This window comes from Puma concolor, chromosome D4 (assembly GCF_028749965.1).
Source record: "Puma concolor isolate L17-30 chromosome D4, mPumCon1.1.hap2, whole genome shotgun sequence".
Classification (NCBI taxonomy): domain Eukaryota; kingdom Metazoa; phylum Chordata; class Mammalia; order Carnivora; family Felidae; genus Puma; species Puma concolor.
Genome location: NC_141679.1, coordinates 707,627 through 726,126, shown reverse-complemented (window position 1 = coordinate 726,126; position 18,500 = coordinate 707,627). Strand labels below are relative to the sequence as shown.

General features: G+C 41.2%; 2 protein-coding genes across 5 annotated transcripts in view; one reads left to right on the top strand and one right to left on the bottom strand.

Moving 5' to 3' along the window:
* The window catches only part of CENPP (centromere protein P), a 229,459-nt gene that overhangs the window by 126,997 nt on the left and 83,962 nt on the right, over window positions 1–18,500 (bottom strand). The gene's annotated exons all lie outside the window — the stretch shown is intronic.
* Window positions 1,472–12,741, top strand: OMD (osteomodulin). The gene is made up of 3 exons (XM_025931546.2): window positions 1,472–1,738; window positions 7,229–8,192; window positions 9,104–12,741. Exons 2-3 carry the CDS (start codon window positions 7,253–7,255, stop codon window positions 9,409–9,411), a joined length of 1,248 nt encoding a protein of 415 aa, XP_025787331.1. The 5' UTR covers window positions 1,472–1,738; window positions 7,229–7,252; the 3' UTR covers window positions 9,412–12,741.

Genomic DNA, 18,500 nt, shown 5'->3' with positions numbered 1-18,500 from the left:
TCCAAACTGCTGCAATTATAACCACCAGCCTGAAACCGTGAACTATGACCATCACTTACAGCTTCTGCTTTGTCCTCTAAGGCCTGACTGAGCCAGCACTCCCTGGATCCCCCTGCCCCCAACCCATGCCTCCTGGACACCGTCCACCTCTTTCAAATCTCCTAGACACGTGTGATTTTCTGTGCTCTAGCTACTGACTGATACACATTCTTTTCACATTTGTTAAGAAGATGAACAACACGATTACTCAGAAATTCAAATCACAGTGTGTTAAATGAAGAATTATAGAACAATTAAATTTTCAATTTAAAGTTTATCTTCCAAAAGAACTGTGAGGGTACATACAATGACTTTTGGAAAAATTACACAGATTTGCTCTCTCTTCCTTAGTGTGGAAGCCTTAAGAACAAAGACTAATAGGAAACATATGGACAAGATCAGTAACAAGATGAAATCTTGGCCCAGATATGGTCTGCCATGTTTTACATACCAGTGTCTCAAATAATAGATGAGATTTTTACAATACTGCCAAGCATCACTTGAAACACAGCAAGCTTAAAAAAAACCTGAAGTACAAGAAAATAAATCTGGTGATTTCTTTGTAAAAATCTAATGGTAAACACTACTTGAGGACACAAAAACAAATTCCAGGATTCATTTTACCTTATTACTTTGTACAAACTTTAAAGAGCCTTCCAAACAATGAGCTCCAAGTTCACTGCCAAGAAATACAAGTTAACTCTCTGCTGAAAATATGAAAACACTAGTATAAAAATGTAGCATTTAAGCAGTTAACTGCTACTCTACCACTACTCTTCAGGACAGACAACTCACTGAAATGAGATTTTCTACATCTACAAAATAAAAGCAACAGTAGTTGGTCAACAGAAGCTTCTATTTCCATCTCAGTCGATACTGTAAAATATTTTTTGTGCTACTGTAAACAGGCAAATCAGAGTTCTACCTTCTGAGTATAAGACACTAAATTCTGTCGCCAGATTAATTTTTGTTTCAAAGGTTATCGGCAGGCATTCCAGTGGAGGAAGGTGAGAATGGGGATAGCAAACAGAAAAGAAGATAAAATTCTCTGTGTAGAAAAGTCCTATCTTTAATCTGTCACTAATGACAAACTCCTTCATTTAAAAAGTTAACTAGACATTACTCTATAGAGGAATGTTTATGTTTCTAATCTTGGTTCCCTGTCTTCATAAAGGGAAGCAGCAGTGTGAACATAACGGTTCAGACAAGCCCCATTTCAAGACGGCTCTGAGTTCCACCTTAAACTGCTGAGAAGCTGAGCTCCATGTCACAGGGGACCTTAATTTGGAGAATTCCTTGGCATGAAAATGAAAATAAAAACAGTAATCAGTACATGCTGTTTCATTTAGTTCTGTTTGCCTTTCATATTAGAGGAAATTCTTGCCACACCTCAAACCAAAATTAAGGGGAAAAGAGGGGGAAGTAAGCCACATAAATCTGACCCACAGCACAAGCATCTCAATTTGAATCCACAAAGTTTTGGATAATGAAAAGAAACACATAATTTTAATTCAAGCCAAGTGTTTTCCAAGCAGATTATATTTGCTTAAATTGCTACAGTAATTCAAGGACAGCCCTGTCTGGACACACAGTCACTGTGGATTTTTAAGAGACTCAGTTAAAGAATTTAGGAATATCTGATTCAATTTACAGGATTTGCAAATTCATCAACCCCTGAAAACTAAAGCAAACTCAACAGGTATGACGATAAAATAATTTTCAATTTTTTAAGAAAGTATTCCTACTGTTAAAAATTTTTTAAGTAGATTTGATTTGTTTAACATTAAAATAGCCGGCAGCCATCATGAAAGAACAGTATCTGAGAAAAGCTACATTAAAACTCTGATTAGCACAAATATTCAGAGAAAGAAGTGATAACAGTGATTTTAATTTTCTAACTTAATATTTACCCAATAAATAATCTTTGTTTAGATTTTCTTGTTTGTTATTGAGAATGAAAGATTCTCAGGTTAATGGAATGATTTTGTCTCCTCCTCTCTCAACTTTAAATGACAGAAACTAGCAAATGTCTGTGAGCCATACACCCGAGCAGGGTGACAGGGAAGAAGGATATTTGTACAAATTTCCAAGACATTTTCTTAAAATTTCTCTGTTGACCAGATCCTTGACAGTAACATGGTTTTGCTTTCATTTGTCTCTGCCTGAAAGGGAAGATGTGAGTGCTCTGTCTAGCATAAAGGAAATAGTTTTTTGGGTTTCAGTTAATTAAGATTTAAATGTATTCTGGCTAAAAAAAATTTGAAATGTTCATATTTCTAATAGCAAAAGACTCTTACTTCCTTAGGCCTTGGGTGTTAACAGGGATGTATACTGCTTCACTTTTATAGAGTTAAATTTAAAACTGCTTCGGAAAGAAATCTGAGTCATATACTAACACTTCGGTTTCTTAGACCCTAGTTTGTATGGCATACCAATGACGTAATTGAGTCTTTAAAATGATAAAATGCAGTGAGCCTTTCCAATTACTTTACACTTTCCAGAGCAAAGTTTGATCTCATTTTAATTAAAGATTTCTTATGAAAACACAAGTGCTTTTTCCCAATTAAGAGAAATGCTACAACATAGAAACATTTGTAGCCATAATACAAAAAATTCATGTTAGTGGATGTTTAAAAAAAAAACGGTTAACATATGTTTTCCTTTGCTTTAAAGTTTCCCGTTCACATCTGTTATTTTTCTACTCCTCTATGTAATGGGAATAGCATGCTGTGATGGAGACACCACTGGGAGAGAACAGCCATGTTCTCTCTGACCGTGTCCATTTAAAAAAACCACTGTGGCAAAATAACACCTAGAAATAATCAGCATTAGTAGGGACAAGCATCGCTAACAAGATGTAATCTGCAATTTACTAATCCAATCCTCCATTCAACAAACCTTTCAGCGCTTATACACCTGTGCATTGTACTAGATTCTGCCAGAAGTTAGGTCAGGAAATGGGAGAACTGACAGTGAATGTGCTGGTTTGCTATGAGCTGCCCCGTAGGGAACAAGGCATAAACCGTACCACATGAAAAGGCAGAAGTAATAAAAACATGGTTAGCAAATGGCTGGGAAGAGATCAGTTGAGTGGAAAATTTGGATAAAAAGAAGTAGAGGCAATTTTAACAGGCAAACTAACCAGGGATGAAGCTGAAGATTAAGATGAACAGAAAATATTGGGCCTATGCATGGAGACAGGGTTGATCTCAGACCAAAAAACTGGACTTGGTCAAAAGAAGTGGGACCAGGCTATACTTGGCTACAGAGCCAAGGTCCTCAGGGGATGACTAAGAAGACAACCTGTCCTTAGGGAAAGCCTGTCTTCACAGGTGGCCAAGACCAAAATCTGGCAACACGAAAGAACCCTTTATTTTCAGAGACACCCCATCATAAGGTCTTGATTTGAAATCGAAGGTATGCAATTAAGTGCAGGATCAAAAGTATCATCCAGGTTTCCTTTTTCCCCAATAATTTCTCATAATTGTTGATTAGAGCCATGACGTTAATTCTCAAACGTAAGGTTACTAATTGATTATTGCTAATGTTTTTTGTTTTGTTTATTTCTTGCTGATGTTCTTAATACAAGGATGAACTTCAGAGCTCTGATGAGCAATGCTCACTTCAAAGTTTATCTGTGAAACAGTCAGCTTCCAACCCCTGCCCCCCACCTGCACATCTCTGTCCCTCGGCTTCTACCTTGTGAGGCACAGCAACCTAACAGCAAAACCCCTAGTGCAGTGAGACTGAAGTGAAGTATGACACGGACTTTAAAAAGTTAATATGATCTACTATAATGAGTACAATAAAATATACAAATTTAACACATAAAATATTATCAACTAGTGAGTAAAATGTATAGGATGCTCTATACCCATTCTTGCTAAACTCCCAACATTAAACCAAATGATGCTACCAAGACTTCCTTGTCTCTCCCAAGCAGGGTTAAGCCGCTGTGCCCATGGCCAGTGGGGTCTCTGCTGTGAGCCTTATTGCCCTCTGAGAATTGGTTCGCTGTGTTGTGTCTTCCCATAAGCTGTTTGCTCTTTCCATGTGTTTCCCCCACCAAGCACAATGCCTCACCCCCAGACGTTAATTCCAGACAACCATTAACTGAAGTTAACTCAACCAAGCTAACTAACTAATTACTCATATTTGTAATGTGGATTACTAGCTGTGTTCACACACATCTAGCACAGGTACTAACGGTGGCAGGCTACAGGGCGCTCCCAAGCTTCCCAGCACCATGTGACTGCCCTCTGGGATGAGACCACACTCCCCCCAGGACTCTTTCCCACCTAAGTGTGAGAACCAGTCTTGACTACATGAATAAATTAAATTAGGTGCTCATTCCCTGAGTGCAGATTCCACAGCTCAGAATTCAGGCCCTCTAAATTCTGGTCCAGACTGGCTGCAACAGTCTTACTTTGCTCCTTCAACAGCTAGCCACTATTTCCCAGATGCCCTACTCTGTGTTGTTTACATATTTTGCTCATCTCTTGTATCTGCAAATCTTTCTCCCTGCTTTCCTCTATGGGAACCTTAATATTGCTTCAGACTCCAGTTCAAATGCCTCATCTTCCATGAATCCCATGGATAAAAAGCAACAATGCATGGAGTCTATTTAGATTTGTAAAAGAAAACTGAGTTTCAAAATCACAGATTGTTTTAAAAGATCAAACCACTGGGGCGCCTGGGTGGCTCAGTGGGTTGAGCGTCTCTTGATTTCAGCTCAGGTCATGATCTCAGAGTTTGTGGGTTTGAGCCCTGCATTGGTCTCCATACCGACAGGGATTCTCTCTCCCTCTCTCTTTGGCCCTCCCATGCATAGGTGCTCTCTCTCTCTCCCTCTCAAAATAAATAAATAAATAAACATTAAAAAAAAAAGATCAAACCGTTGCTATTTTGGCATACTGTGTAGGTAGGGATAACAAACTATACATGAATAAACAATTGTTTCATCCTATCTTCTTAGTTTAAAAAAAAAAAAAAAGGCAGCAACAGCAAGGTCATCATCCAAAACCAGTGGGGAATGAGGCTTTAGAGGCTTGTCTAGAAGGAGATGTCATTGAGCAGCATCGAGTGCTCTTGAACTTAAAGTGAGACCAGATGGCGTGGTCTGTTTTCTCTCCACTGACTCTGCTGCGTGAGTCAGGCTGTGAGTAGATGGATAACTGAAGGAACCAGGTTTGGAGTTCATGGGACGAGGATGAGGATGAAAGGGCCAGCGGGCCTAGGGCATTTGCAGACAGGGGGCAACAGTGCTGCGGGTCCAGGCTGCTAAGAGGACCTGAGTACACTGGAAGGTATGAGCGAAGGGCAGGGAGAACACAGTGGGATCCATATATTTAGGTGCCACTGAAACTGTGGAATTACTGCAGTTGGAATCAATACGTGGAGTAAATTATGAAGACAAGTCAGGTGTAAAGGAGCTGCACGCTGGAAATGACAAGGCCCATGGAGTGTGGGTGCACGGCAGGAAATACCACTGAGGGGAACAAAAGATCAAGGGTCCCTAACTCTACTTAACTAACGCCTTCAAGTCCCACATAAACACATGATTACATTCTACACATTTTTAGTTTCTGACAGGAAAATAAACAAGAAACTAGATGCTAAAGTCTGGGAGAGACTTTCTCAAATGGGGTCTGTTAGAGACCATGATTTAAGAAACTACTTTTTCAATTATCCCAATGATGAAAAATGGCTAGTACTGTTCTGGGGGAATCAGAGATAAGTCATATCATGACACACAGTAACCTTTTGACATTAATTCTCATGAAACCCTGAATAAGAATGGTACAGAAAAGTAGCCTCAGAACAAAAGAGATAGGGTTTTTGTTTTTTGTTTTGTTTTGTTTTTTGCTTTAACCTTTACCTAAATAACAAATTTATTCCATCTGGATCACTTTCTAATTTGCAAAGCACTTTTACACACATTCCTCACATGACTGTAACGACCAGTTGATATAAGCAGACAAGCAATTACAATTCTCATTTTATTGAGGCAAGAGGCAGCTATGTTACATGACCATCACAAGTGACAGCCTGAAATAACGGTCTTCAGGTTCCTTGTCCAGTACACCATCCACCACTTGCCACAACTTGAAGTTAACAGGGTTTCTCGAGCTGAGAGCTCCCTCCTTTAAATCTTACTCCACATACCCTCCTATTCCCTGTACTGCCCATCTCTGATTCTCCACCACACCTCAACTCCTGGGAGACCAGTTTGTTGTCAATATTGTTTATCTAGAACTTAACATAAAAACATTAGTGGAAAGAAAGAAACGTGTATAGAATAACCTATTAGAGGCTAAAACATTGCAGACTGTAAATGTTGTATTTAGGATTTGAAGCAATTATTCAAGTAGAGTCAAAGGCAAAACAATTGGGTCCTGGAAATGGTTTCGTGGAGGAAAATTTGAAATCATGGTTAGGTTTGGACAGAAAACACTAAGAGGAAACATGATAGCTATTTTTAATATCTCAAGCTCTTACATAAAGTGGAATGTTTCATATTCTTCTAAGGGCAGAAAAGAGCATCAGGAAACAGAAAAGAGAAGTGGGAAAGTGTTGGTTAATATTAAGTAAGACATAGAGTCTCTCCTCTCATAGGCAGTGACCACCACTGAAGGGACCAAATAGATACGGAACACCCAGCATTTTTAGTGGAGGGGGTACCCAGCTGTGGGGTTGAGAGAGATCATGTTATTATTGTAAATCTACAGCAAGCAAGACAAACTTGGATTCTCTTAAAAGATGGTTATGTAGTCTGATACAATGCAAAGTGTGACCTTTTTTTTTTTAAGGTGTATTTATTTTGAGAGAAAAAGAGAGAGAGAGAGAGAGAATGAGCGGGGGAGGCATAGAGAGAGAATTCCAAGCAGGCTCCACACTCCACCCTACGTGGGACTTGATCTCATCATAGTGAGATCATGATCTGAGCCGAAATCAAGAGTAGGATGCTTAACGGACTAAGCCACCCAGGTGCCCCATGACTTTTTTGATACCACCTTACTGGTACTTAAACATTAATTTTGGTTTCAGCATTGCCTGTTCATTCTGGATATTCTTTTATTTCAGTACAGATACAGATATTATGCATTTTATGTAACTGTCAATTTATATAAGAATTATTCTAAGTTTTAGTCACTTTTCCCACAATATATTTCCTTTCTCCTTGTAATAGGACAAAAAAAAAAAAAAAAAGAACATGGGCTTTTTAAGTCCAGCATGTGTCCTTTTCTGCTTTTTTGGAGTCAAAGTATACTGCCAATATGAAAATTATCAATGGGATGAAGATTATGATCAAGAGCCAGATGATGTCTACCAACCAGAATTTCAATTTCATCAGAATGAGGACTATCAAGTTCCTTTTCATCAGTACATGTTAGGCTGTGCCACTGAATGCTTCTGCCCACCCAACTTTCCATCATCAATGTACTGTGACAATCGCAAACTCAAGACTATCCCGCGTGTCCCAGCTCACATACAGCAAGTCTATCTTCAGTTCAACGAAATTGAGGCTGTGACTGCAGATTCATTCATCAATGCAACTTATCTTAAAGAAATCAATCTCAGCCACAACAAGATTACATCTCAAAAGATTGATTATGGTGTGTTTGCTAAGTTGTCAAATCTACTACAACTTCATCTACAGCATAACAACTTAGAAGAATTTCCATTTCCTCTTCCCAAGTCTTTGGAAAGACTTCTTCTTGGCTACAATGAGATCTCCAGATTGCAGACAAATGCCATGGACGGGCTAGTAAACTTGACAATGCTTGATCTCTGTTATAATCATCTTGAAGATTCCATGTTACAAGAAAACATACTTGCTAAAATGAAAAAATTAATGCAGCTCAACTTATGTAATAACAGATTAGAATCCATGCCTCCTGGTCTGCCTTCTTCACTTATGTACCTGTCTTTAGAAAATAACTCAATTTCTTCCATACCAGAAAATTACTTCAGTGAACTTCCAAAACTTAATGCTCTACGAATGTCACACAACAAACTACAAGACATCCCATATAATATTTTTAATCTTTCCAACCTTATAGAGCTCAATGTTGGACACAACAAACTGAAACAAGCATTCTATATTCCAAGGAATTTACAACACCTATACCTAGAAAATAACGAAATTGAAAGTATGTAAAATTTCATTATTTTTTAAAGACAAACAATAGTATTCTGACCTTTTAAAGAACAAATCTTCAAAAACTCTATGCTTTACACATTGCTGAAAATGGTTGATTTGAAGTAGCTAGGGAAATGGCAGAAGGTGGCCTCAGAAAGGTGTGCTATAAAGTTTATACTCTTTTATATTAAATTTCATCACTTGAAGCATTGAGAAGTAGTACTGTAGAGTACATGAAAAAATGGGAGCATCCTGAGTAGTGGGACTCCAGGTGATTTTCACTTTTTTCTTTTTGAGGTTTTTTTTTTTTATTTTATTTTAATTAAAAAAAATTTTTTTTAACGTTTATTTATTTCTGAAAGGCAGAGAGACAGAGCACAAGCAGGGCGGGGGCAGAGAGAGAGGGAGACACAGAGACAGAAGCAGGCTCCAGGCTTTGAGCTGTCAGCACAGAGCCCAACGCGAGGCTCAAACTCATGAACTGTGAGATCATGACTTGAGCCGAAGTCAGATGCCCAACCAACTGAGCCACCCAGGCGCCCCTGAGATTCTTTCTATTAATAACTATCACTTAAATATTTGTTAAATAATTAAATAGCCAACGAAGCCATCATTTTCTTAAAAATTTAAATTACAGTATAGTTAATATACAGTGCTGTATTAGTTTCAGTTGTACAACAATTCTATACATTATTCTGTGCTCATTAAGATAAGCATACTCTTAAAGCCATCATTGGTTTGATAATATAGAATTCATTTGTCATTTTTTTCTTTATTATTTGATTACTATAAAAACTAATTGAACACAATCCCACCTATAAGTATTTTAAGTAATAAAACTATATCTCATATTTTAAAAAAATCCAATGTAGGATTCTAGATGTAATGCAGCAAGATTAATTTTTAATTTGTATTTTTCAGATATCAATGTTACAGTGATGTGTCCATCTATTGACCCACTACATTACCACCATTTAACATACATTCGTATGGACCAAAATAAACTAAAAGAGCCAATAAGCTCATACATTTCCCTCTGCTTTCCTCTTCTACACACTATTTATTATGGTGAGCAAAGAGGCACTGATGGTCAAACAATACAGCTGAAGACCCAAGTTTTCAGGAGATTTCAAGGTGATGCAGAGAGTGAAGAACGTGATGATCAACAAGAAGGTCCAGAACAAGAAGAAACAGAAGAAAACATTGACCCTCGCTATTATGGAAGTTAAGAATGACAAGAAACTATAAGTATACATTTATGATTTTATACATTATTCAGTATAAACTTAACTAAACATGGATAGCTTACAATAATATCTAGAATCATGTATTAGTATAAGATCAGACCGAATTTAAGTTCTTGGTAACATCTGCATCATTACATAAGGTTCAAACCTACTTAAAATGATACAAGTCTTCAGAAATATAAATCAGAATGACAAGTGGGAATAAAAACTCAACTTTAGGGGTGCCAGGGTGGCTCAGTAGGTTGAGCGTCCAACTCTTGATTTTGGCTCAGGTCATGATCTCATGGTTCCTGAGACTGAGCCCTGCCTGCATCGGGCTCTGCACTGACAGCCTGGAGCATGCTTGGGATTCTCTCTCTCTCTCTCTCTCTCTCTCTCTCTCTCTCTCTCTCTCTCTCTCCCTCCCTCCCTCCCTCCCTCCCTCCCATGCTTGCGCACACAATCTCTCTCCTCAAAATACATAAAATAAAATGTAAAAAAAAAACCCTTAACTTTCAACATAACAGTATTATCAAGCTGAGAACAAAGTATGCCATCTCAAGTAAAAGTAACTGTTCTAAGAGTGATGAAAACAATAGCATTAGAAGCTGAGAACTACAGGCCCTCTGCTTTGAATCACTAGGAGGACGGTGTTGAGACTCCCCAAGTGACATTCATGTAATGGGCAGCCATTCATTTAGCAGTAAGTTGTTTTCTTCAACCTGGCCTCCAGAAAAACTTGCACACTTGCACACTTGTGTGTGAAATCTTGCCACCAGGGTATCCATCTCCTTGGCCCTACCATTTAGAGCAACAGAGGATACTTCTGGTTTTCAAAAGAAGCCATTCTACTAAGGGTCTAAGACGCGTAGTTTCATGAAATCAACTGGTCTTTGTTTTCTCTCAGAGCACCAAGGCAACAAAATCTGCATTTGGATAACTAAAAACCACCAAATTATCTCATCACAATCCATATTTTAGCAGATTTCAGCAACTGTCCAAAACAATGTCTTCCATTTTAACTGGGATAAATTTTTTTTTTTAACGTTTATTATTTTTGAGAGAGAGACAGAGACAGAGAGTCAGAGAAAGAGTGAGAGAGCGAGAGAGAGAGCGAGAGAGAGAGAGGGAGAGAATGAGTGGGGGAGGGGCAGAGAGAGAGGGAGACACAGAATCTGAAGCAGGCTCCAGGCTCTGAGCTGTCAGCACAGAGACCGATGTGGGGCTCGATCCCACGAACTGCAAGATCATGACCTGAGCCGAAGCTGGACACTGAATCGAATGAACCACCCAGGTGCCCCAAGATAAATGGTTTTATAGTAAACTCACTACAGAAAGTCTTTTTGTGTTGTAGTTACATAAAGAATTGCTAATAAATAACTGCTTTGCTCAAAAGGTTAATTTAGCACACAACAATATGCCAGCATTATTAAAACACATCTTCCTAGCATGATATATTAGAAATATATATGTGTATCAGCCAACATTTACTTAATTAGCACTAAATTTGAATAGAGTTCCTTTAAAATTTGGACAAGTTTGATGTCTTCTTTAAAACCTTAGAAGCATCTATTATATATTCTTTTATTTTGAAGTATCTTAAGTATGCCTTATAATGAAGATGATGGAGCTTCTGTGATGACCTTTCTCAATTTACCAGGCTAACATTTCACAGAGTCCTCAGATGAAGAATAAATACAGATGGGAGCTACCTATGCAGGGACCCCAAAGAATAAACGGTAACAATATGGACAACAGGCAAGCATCAGACAAAACTATTTTAGGAGTTTTCAAGTGGTGAGTCTTGGAGATAAAGTGTAAAAGGAAGCCCCTAATGCTCTTTATTTCTTTGGGTAGGTTATCAGCATTTAGCAGAAACAGAACACCCACCTGTCCGTAAGGACAAGCTCAACAATTCAGAATGAACACAAACAACAGTCCAATGAACATTCATGAGGTCATTTGGTTCATAGAGTTTGCAATGAAGGCACAAGATAGCACATGTGCATCTGTGACACCACAAGATACAAGTATGAGGGTAACAGAGCAATATGCTAATAATATGGACAAAGCACACTTTCAACAGAGGTAAAAAAAAAAAAAAAATTAGGGACCACCTCCCCCTTTACTGAAACTTTAAAAAATAGGCTCATAAATTTAAATATTTATTATGAGCGAATATTGGAAAGTACTATGGGTGTTTCAGGAGATAAAAATGATATAAATATTTCTAACCTAAAACAATTTAAAATTTTATGAGAAGCCATCGAGGAAATGAAAACGAAAACTACAATGAGAGACCCTTTCACTTTCCCTGGGACGGCTAGAATCAAAAAGACAGACAAGTAACAGATGGTATTAGCAAGGAGGTAGGGAAAGTAGCCTTTCCCACACTGCTGGTGGGGATGTCGAATGGTACGGCTGCCCAGGGAAGCAGTCTGGCCATTCTTCAAAAAATTAGACTCACTTACGTAGCAATTCCACTCCAAGACATAGATTCAAGAGAAATGAACACATATGTTGGCACAGAACACAGAAACATTTGGAAACAAATGTTGGTAGCAGCACTATCCATTAATAGTGAAAAAGTGGAAAGCACCCAAATGTCCATCAGATGATGAATGGATAAATAAAATGTGGTCCATCCATACGGTGGAATATTATTCAGCCAAGAGAAGAAGTACTGATACATCATGCTGTGACATATATGAACCACGAAAATACCATGCTAAGTGAAAACTCCGTCACATAAGACTGTATACTGCCTGATCCCATTTGTATGAAGTATCCAGAGGGGCAAATCTATAGACACAGAAAGACCACAGAGTGCCTGGGGCTGGGGCGAGGGCAAGAGTGGGAAAGTGGGGAGTAACTGTTAATGAGCAGAGGGTATGTTTCTGGGGTGATGAAAATGTTCTAAAATTGACTGTGGTGATGGTTGTACAAGTCTAAAGATACTAAAAATTACTGAATCACAGATTTTAAAAGGGTGAACTGTATGGGATGGAATTGCCTCAATAAAGCTGTTAAAAACTATAACAAAGAAAGATCAACTCATTCCAACACAAGGAAGGAAGAAAGAAAATGCTAACGTGGCAGTAACAAATAAAGATGATGTGAGCACAGATGTCCCAACTATTTCTGGCCAGGACTTGGAGAAGTAGCTCAAATTTCAAGAAGAGGTGGGACTGTGATGTGCGAGCAGGAACTTATGGCCAGGAGTGGGAGGAACAAGCTCCTGAGATGAGATGAATATAAGTATGTGGCAATTACTTCCTTCACCTCTTGCACTGCTTAAAAACAAAATGAAATAAAACATTCCAGTTTTCAGAATTCTGGAGCTTCTGTTTATATCCTCCTAAACTGATTTTTTTCTAAGTTGATTTTTTTAAAAATCCTCAGACAGCAGCCTTTGTGAAGAATAGAATTGCACAATTTAGCAATCCAAAACAAGGAATGTGAAATTTGATAAGCTCTGGCAGAAGCCAGACCTGGTCGGTCGTCCAAGCCAGATGCCTGTGAGTCAGGTACAGAGGGAGCTCTGAAGCCTCCCTTTCCGCATTCCTACAAGAAAGCTGGTTCTCATAGGGCTACTAAAAGCATAAAGAGACACGATACATACGACAAAGTATTTAATAAAGTGCATGCCAGTTCTAGGTACCAGACAAGCAGCAACCAGTACTTCAGCACAGCCAGCCTAGCAGGCTGCTCCATCTGTGTGCCCCCTGATGTCAGACCTGGGTGCTTTCTCAGAGACCCCAGAAAGCAGCCAGCATCTCTGGGGGTTCCTTCCTTGATTCTATCTGTACAAAAGATTAGTGAACAAGAAAGATTTCGCTAAGGGTCTTCTTAGGGAGAGAAAAGAGGGTACTTAAATCATAGGCCCCAAACAAACATATTCCAGGTCACTATCTCTTAGTTCAGCTTTCCATAGCATCTCTGGACAGCCTGCCAGGGCAGAACCGAGTTCCCTCCACCCCCTGGCTGGGCCCTCTGCCACCTGGCTCCTCTGGCTACAGTAAGGTCACACTCTTCCAGCCTGATTGGAAGAAGAGGTCAACTCTGCTCAGCCTCCTCCCTCCAAAGGGGTGCCTGTGTGAACGGGTCATCCAGCTGCAGGGCCCAATGAGGAGGCAGGTTAACAACCATTTTTTGCTACTCAAAAACGGCCCTGAGGAACTCATACCCACCGTAAGAATTTCTCATTAAAAAACAAAACAAAAGCCAATGCTTTCCCTAGGAGAAACTGAAGAATAACGTAAGTACTTCTTTAGCACAAGATTGCACAATTATCTATCACAGCTACGAACAAAACCAGTTGGTTTGATATTTACAACGGTGGGGGGGTGGGGGGAGTATGGGTTAGCTACTAGGCTGAAGAGCATTTGTGACCACTAACTAATAAATCCGAATCACTCCATGAACCCAGGGTTAGTTACGAATCATAGTCTACATTTAGCTTTTATTTTTTATTTATTTAAAAAAAATTTTTTTAAGCTTTATTTATTTTTGAGAGACAGAGAGAGAGAGAGACAGACAGACAGAGTGTGAGTGACAGAGAGAGGGAGACACAGAATCCGAAGCAGGCTCCAGGCTCCAAGCTGTCAGCACAGAGCCCAACGTGGGACTTAAACTCACGAACCGCCAGATCATGACCTGAGCCGAAGTCGGATGCCCAACTGACTGAGCCACCCAGGCGCCCCTACATTTAGCTTTTAGAAAAGACATAAAAATAAAGGCTATTTCATAAATTTGTTCACAATAAAACTGGATGGGAGTGTCTAGCTTGTGCCTGCACATTACCTGCACATTTTCCCTTTATTCCCAGGGTTGGGACAACTAAACTAAAGCACAGATGTGTGCATCTCATGTAACACACTTACCCAGCTCCAAGGGGAAAACAGGAGGAATAAACCTTGTCTCTCCTGTATACTTTGTTGCAAAGAATTCATAGGACCCCAAGGACGGCTAGAACTAAAACCCCCTGGTTTCCTGATTCCAAACCCATTTTTTTCTAAATCTTGGAAATAAAATATTAACAGCAGCTGGATACAAAATCAAACCATAACAGCTCAAAAAGCTAAAGTTTCTGGTATGTTCCAATTTCCTAAATAAATGTAACTATGCCTAGCACGTAAATGTCACAGTGTCATGGAGATTACTGTACACGCTTGGGCTGTGAATTCACTACGTGGGGATTTGTGTCCCGTTTGAAACATTAAGCTCATGAGTACAAGTATACATGTCTAATGTTCACCACTCCTCACACCAAGTCGTAACTTCCCCTTCCTCAGTCTCCTTAATACTTTATCTTCTTGGACCACATGACTAGGCTTCAGGCTTAAGAGGAGATGGGAATTGGAGACAGATATCTAGTAAGTCTGTGATTCTCAGTGGGGGCAATGCTGCCCTCCAGGGTACGACACTGTGGTTTATAAGAAATACTCACCGGGTCTTGATGCAGTTCCTGGCTCACAGCTCCCCAAACCCCTGGGATTTCCTAAATACACAGAGTGATTAAGGTGTTTTCTGTTATGTTAATGAGCTCAAAGGCAGGGGCTGCTGCCAGGAGGACCCAGAGATCCTTAGTCCCCCTCAAACCCTTACCTTCACCAGAGACCTTATGGAGGTTGACTCAGCCAATGACTTAGTCAGTGATGACTATGTGATGAGCCTCCATAAACACCCAAAAGGACAGGGTTAGGAGAGCTCTGGGTAGACCACAAGGAGATGTCAGGAGAGTGCCCCACCTGAAGCTCCGTGCTTTCCCCAGACCTCACCCTGCACACTCCTTCCACTGGCTGTTGATTTGAATCCTTTGCGACAGCCTTTAATAGACGGGTAAACCTAAGGGCTTCCCAGAGTTGTGTGAGCCTCTCTGGCCAACCATCCGGATGAATGCACCGGAAGGAACAATTCTCGGTGTAGTGGCCTTCTGTGCAGCCTCTGATGGGGCCTGGGCGGGAACGGGTGAGCACGCCTGGTGCTCACTGTGGGAACTCTGCACAAGAGTGTTTCCCTTTGAAGGGCATTTACAACTGTGCTATTGTGAGTCATTAACTGAAGCTACCCCTAAGACTGAAAGACAGAAAATGGTCCTGAACCCTGAAATGCCATGTCTAGGATGATGCTGGAGAAGCCCCCTCCTGGGGGTGGCAGTTCCTGGGGAGTAAGGGAGGACGTTCTAGGAGCAGGAGGTCTCTTTCCCACCCCCCACAGGACTGACTCTGGGACTGCCTGAGGAGCTGCTGGACCCACTATCAAGTGGATGGAGCCCTATCAGCAGCTCTCTACACAACAACAGGACAGCAGTTCCACGGCGAATGGACAACATCCTGTTTGGAAGGCCACCACTGACAAGAATATAAAAACCGACCAGCTCGGTGTGAACTGCATGCTGTCTTCCTAACAGTGACGGAAGTACTGAACAATGTTAAGAAACCCTGTGTGGGGGTTTTTACTGACTCATGGGCAGTGGCCAATATCCAACCATATGGTCAGGCAGGAGGGTAACGGAATCCTGGTCTATTAAAGGAATGCCCATATAGGGCACAGCCCTATGGAAATAATTATGGGTATTCATTTTGAGAGAGAGAGAGAGAGAGAGAGAGAGTGAGAGAGCGAGCACATGTGGGGTAGGGGCAGAGAGAGATTGGGAGAGAGAGAATGCCAAGCAGGCCCCATGCTGTCAGTGCAGAGCCTGACGCCGGGCTTGATTCCATGAACCACGGGATCATGACCTGAGCCAAAATTGAGAGTTGGATGCTTGACCAACTGAGCCACCGACATGCCCCCATAATTATGAATTTTAGAAGTGTATTCATGTTGGACATGTCGATACCTATCAGAAGACACGCCCCCCTGGTTTGGAAGATGAGCAGATTCAACATGCAGCTACCTCCATGTGCTCCCTAGAGATGGCCACTTGGGCCCACAAAATGAGTGCATATAGGGGTACTGCAGCAGTGCAGAGATGGGCTGAATCTAGAATCTCTTGCACCCTCTGAGGCACAAAATGTCAATATCAACTGTCCTGCCTGTCAACAAGAGAGACACAGACCACAGGCGGCCATATGGCAGAGCCCCTGATGGGAAGGGCCTGAACATGGCTGGGAACTGACTCATGTGGTAGCCCTGGGGATACAAATGGGTCCTGACAGAGAGAGATACTGACGCTGGACTGGACTTTGCTGGCCTGGTGGTAGATGCAAACACTCAGAGTGATACAGAAAACCACAACAGAAGATATTACACAGCCAACTGTCATTTCTTCAGACCGGGAAATTCACTGCAGAGCTGATAATGTCCAACAACAGGCAGAGAGAAATAGCTTAGAAAAATACTTTTTCTTAATGTTTGTTTTGAAAGAGAGAGCGCGCATAAGCAGGGGAGGGACACAGCAAGAGGGAGAGAATCCCAAGCTCCACACTGTCAGTGCAGAGCTTGATGTGGGGCTCGATCTCACGACCCTAGGATCATGACCCTGAGCTGAAATCAAGAGCCGGACACTTAGCCGACTGAGCCACCCGGATGCTCCTTAGAGAACTACTTTTATAGAGAACTGGAATGGGCAATGAAAACACTGGCCATCTAAAACAGCGGGGGGTGGACCATGCAGATATACAAAGGGCTGGCTTCCTCTAAAGAGGAAGGTGCTTGTCTTTTCTTCCCCAAGTCGCCTCTGCTTTATCCCCCCCCCATCACGAGACCAGGGCTGCAACTACAAGGTCTGGAAGCAGGGATGATTCCTAACTGAGAAACTGTAACCCTGTGTTTAATCTTTATGTCAGAATTCTTAGGGGCCTGATGGGGCAGGATATGCTTCACCCCATCTGCAAAATCAGGGCTAAGGGTGAATGCAGCCGTATTGCCTGGTGATAAAGATAAACCGCTAGTTCTGCATCCTTTTGACCTGACCTTATCTGAACAGAAGGGGACTGAGGGGGACAGGCTTGTTAGACCAGTACTGCGGCCTGTGATCCAGATCAGCGCAGTGGCTGAACCTAATATCCCTTCCAAAGGTGGAAAAGTTTGGGTGTAAGAGTGAAAAAGAAAAGGCAGTAAGGAAACGAATAAATGGGTCCTATAATGAGGGAAATCCAATATTACACTGATACCTCTAGAGAGGCTCAGATCAAGAGAAATGGTCTGAGCTCGATTACACCAGAAGGGGTGAAGCCTGACATTGCTGAGGTCACTCCTGCTTTTGGAACCTGACCAGATCACACAGAAGCCTGCAAACCTGACTGGCCTTGCCCTGGGAGACAGCTGCATACGATGTAAGGATAGAATGAACAGCTATCAATGACTGTAGAGATTTCAGTAGTTCAGCATCTTTTAACTGTTAGCGTTCTTGTGAGGAGGGGGATCCACGTTCAAGGACCACACGATGGACTACCGTACTGTGATATATAAGAAATAGATATTTGGTCATTCAAAGAGACGTCTTGAGACAATACTGGTTGTCATGACTGACGGGGATGGGGGTGGAGGGATGTTACTGCTATCCAGCAGGCAGAGGGCAGGGATGCTGCAAAATGCCCCACAATGCAAAGGACAGCTCACAACCCAAAGAACTATCTAGACCAAGATTTCTGGTTTTTTTTAAAGTTATTTGAAAGGCAGAAAGAGAGAGTGCCCAGGCGCACACTCCACTAGGGGAGGAGCAGAGAGAGAGAATTCCAAGAAGGCTTGATCCTGTGAACCTTGATATCATGACCTAAGCTGAAATCAAGAGTCAGATGCTTAACCGACTGAGCCACCCAGACACCCCTACTCCAAGATTTCAACAGTGCTGAGGCCGAAAAACTCTGTGGGAACTAGATTCTAGTCCAAGAGATAAAGAAACTGAGGCCCAAAGCAGTTAACTCCTTCAAGATCAGTGCCAACAGGGGAGACCCTTCTTGGGAGAACTGGACTCTCATGGGTCTGAGTGCACCTGTGTACTTCTGGTAGAAAAGTGGTGCTCAGCACGCTCACTCAACGGATGGGTGCCAAAGGAATTGTCACCAGTGCTAACTTTCCAAGGAGAGAGGCCGTAATTCACAAAACACAAATATCACGCTGTGTATGTCACTAGTAAAATACCCAGT

Excerpts from the sequence above, each read along its gene's own strand:
- OMD (XM_025931546.2), top strand. The coding sequence starts at position 7,253 with ATGGGCTTTTTAAGTCCAGCATGTGTCCTTTTCTGCTTTTTTGGAGTC. Across the intron at positions 8,193-9,103 it reads AGAAAATAACGAAATTGAAA|ATATCAATGTTACAGTGATG; the intron begins GTATGTAAAATT and ends TGTATTTTTCAG.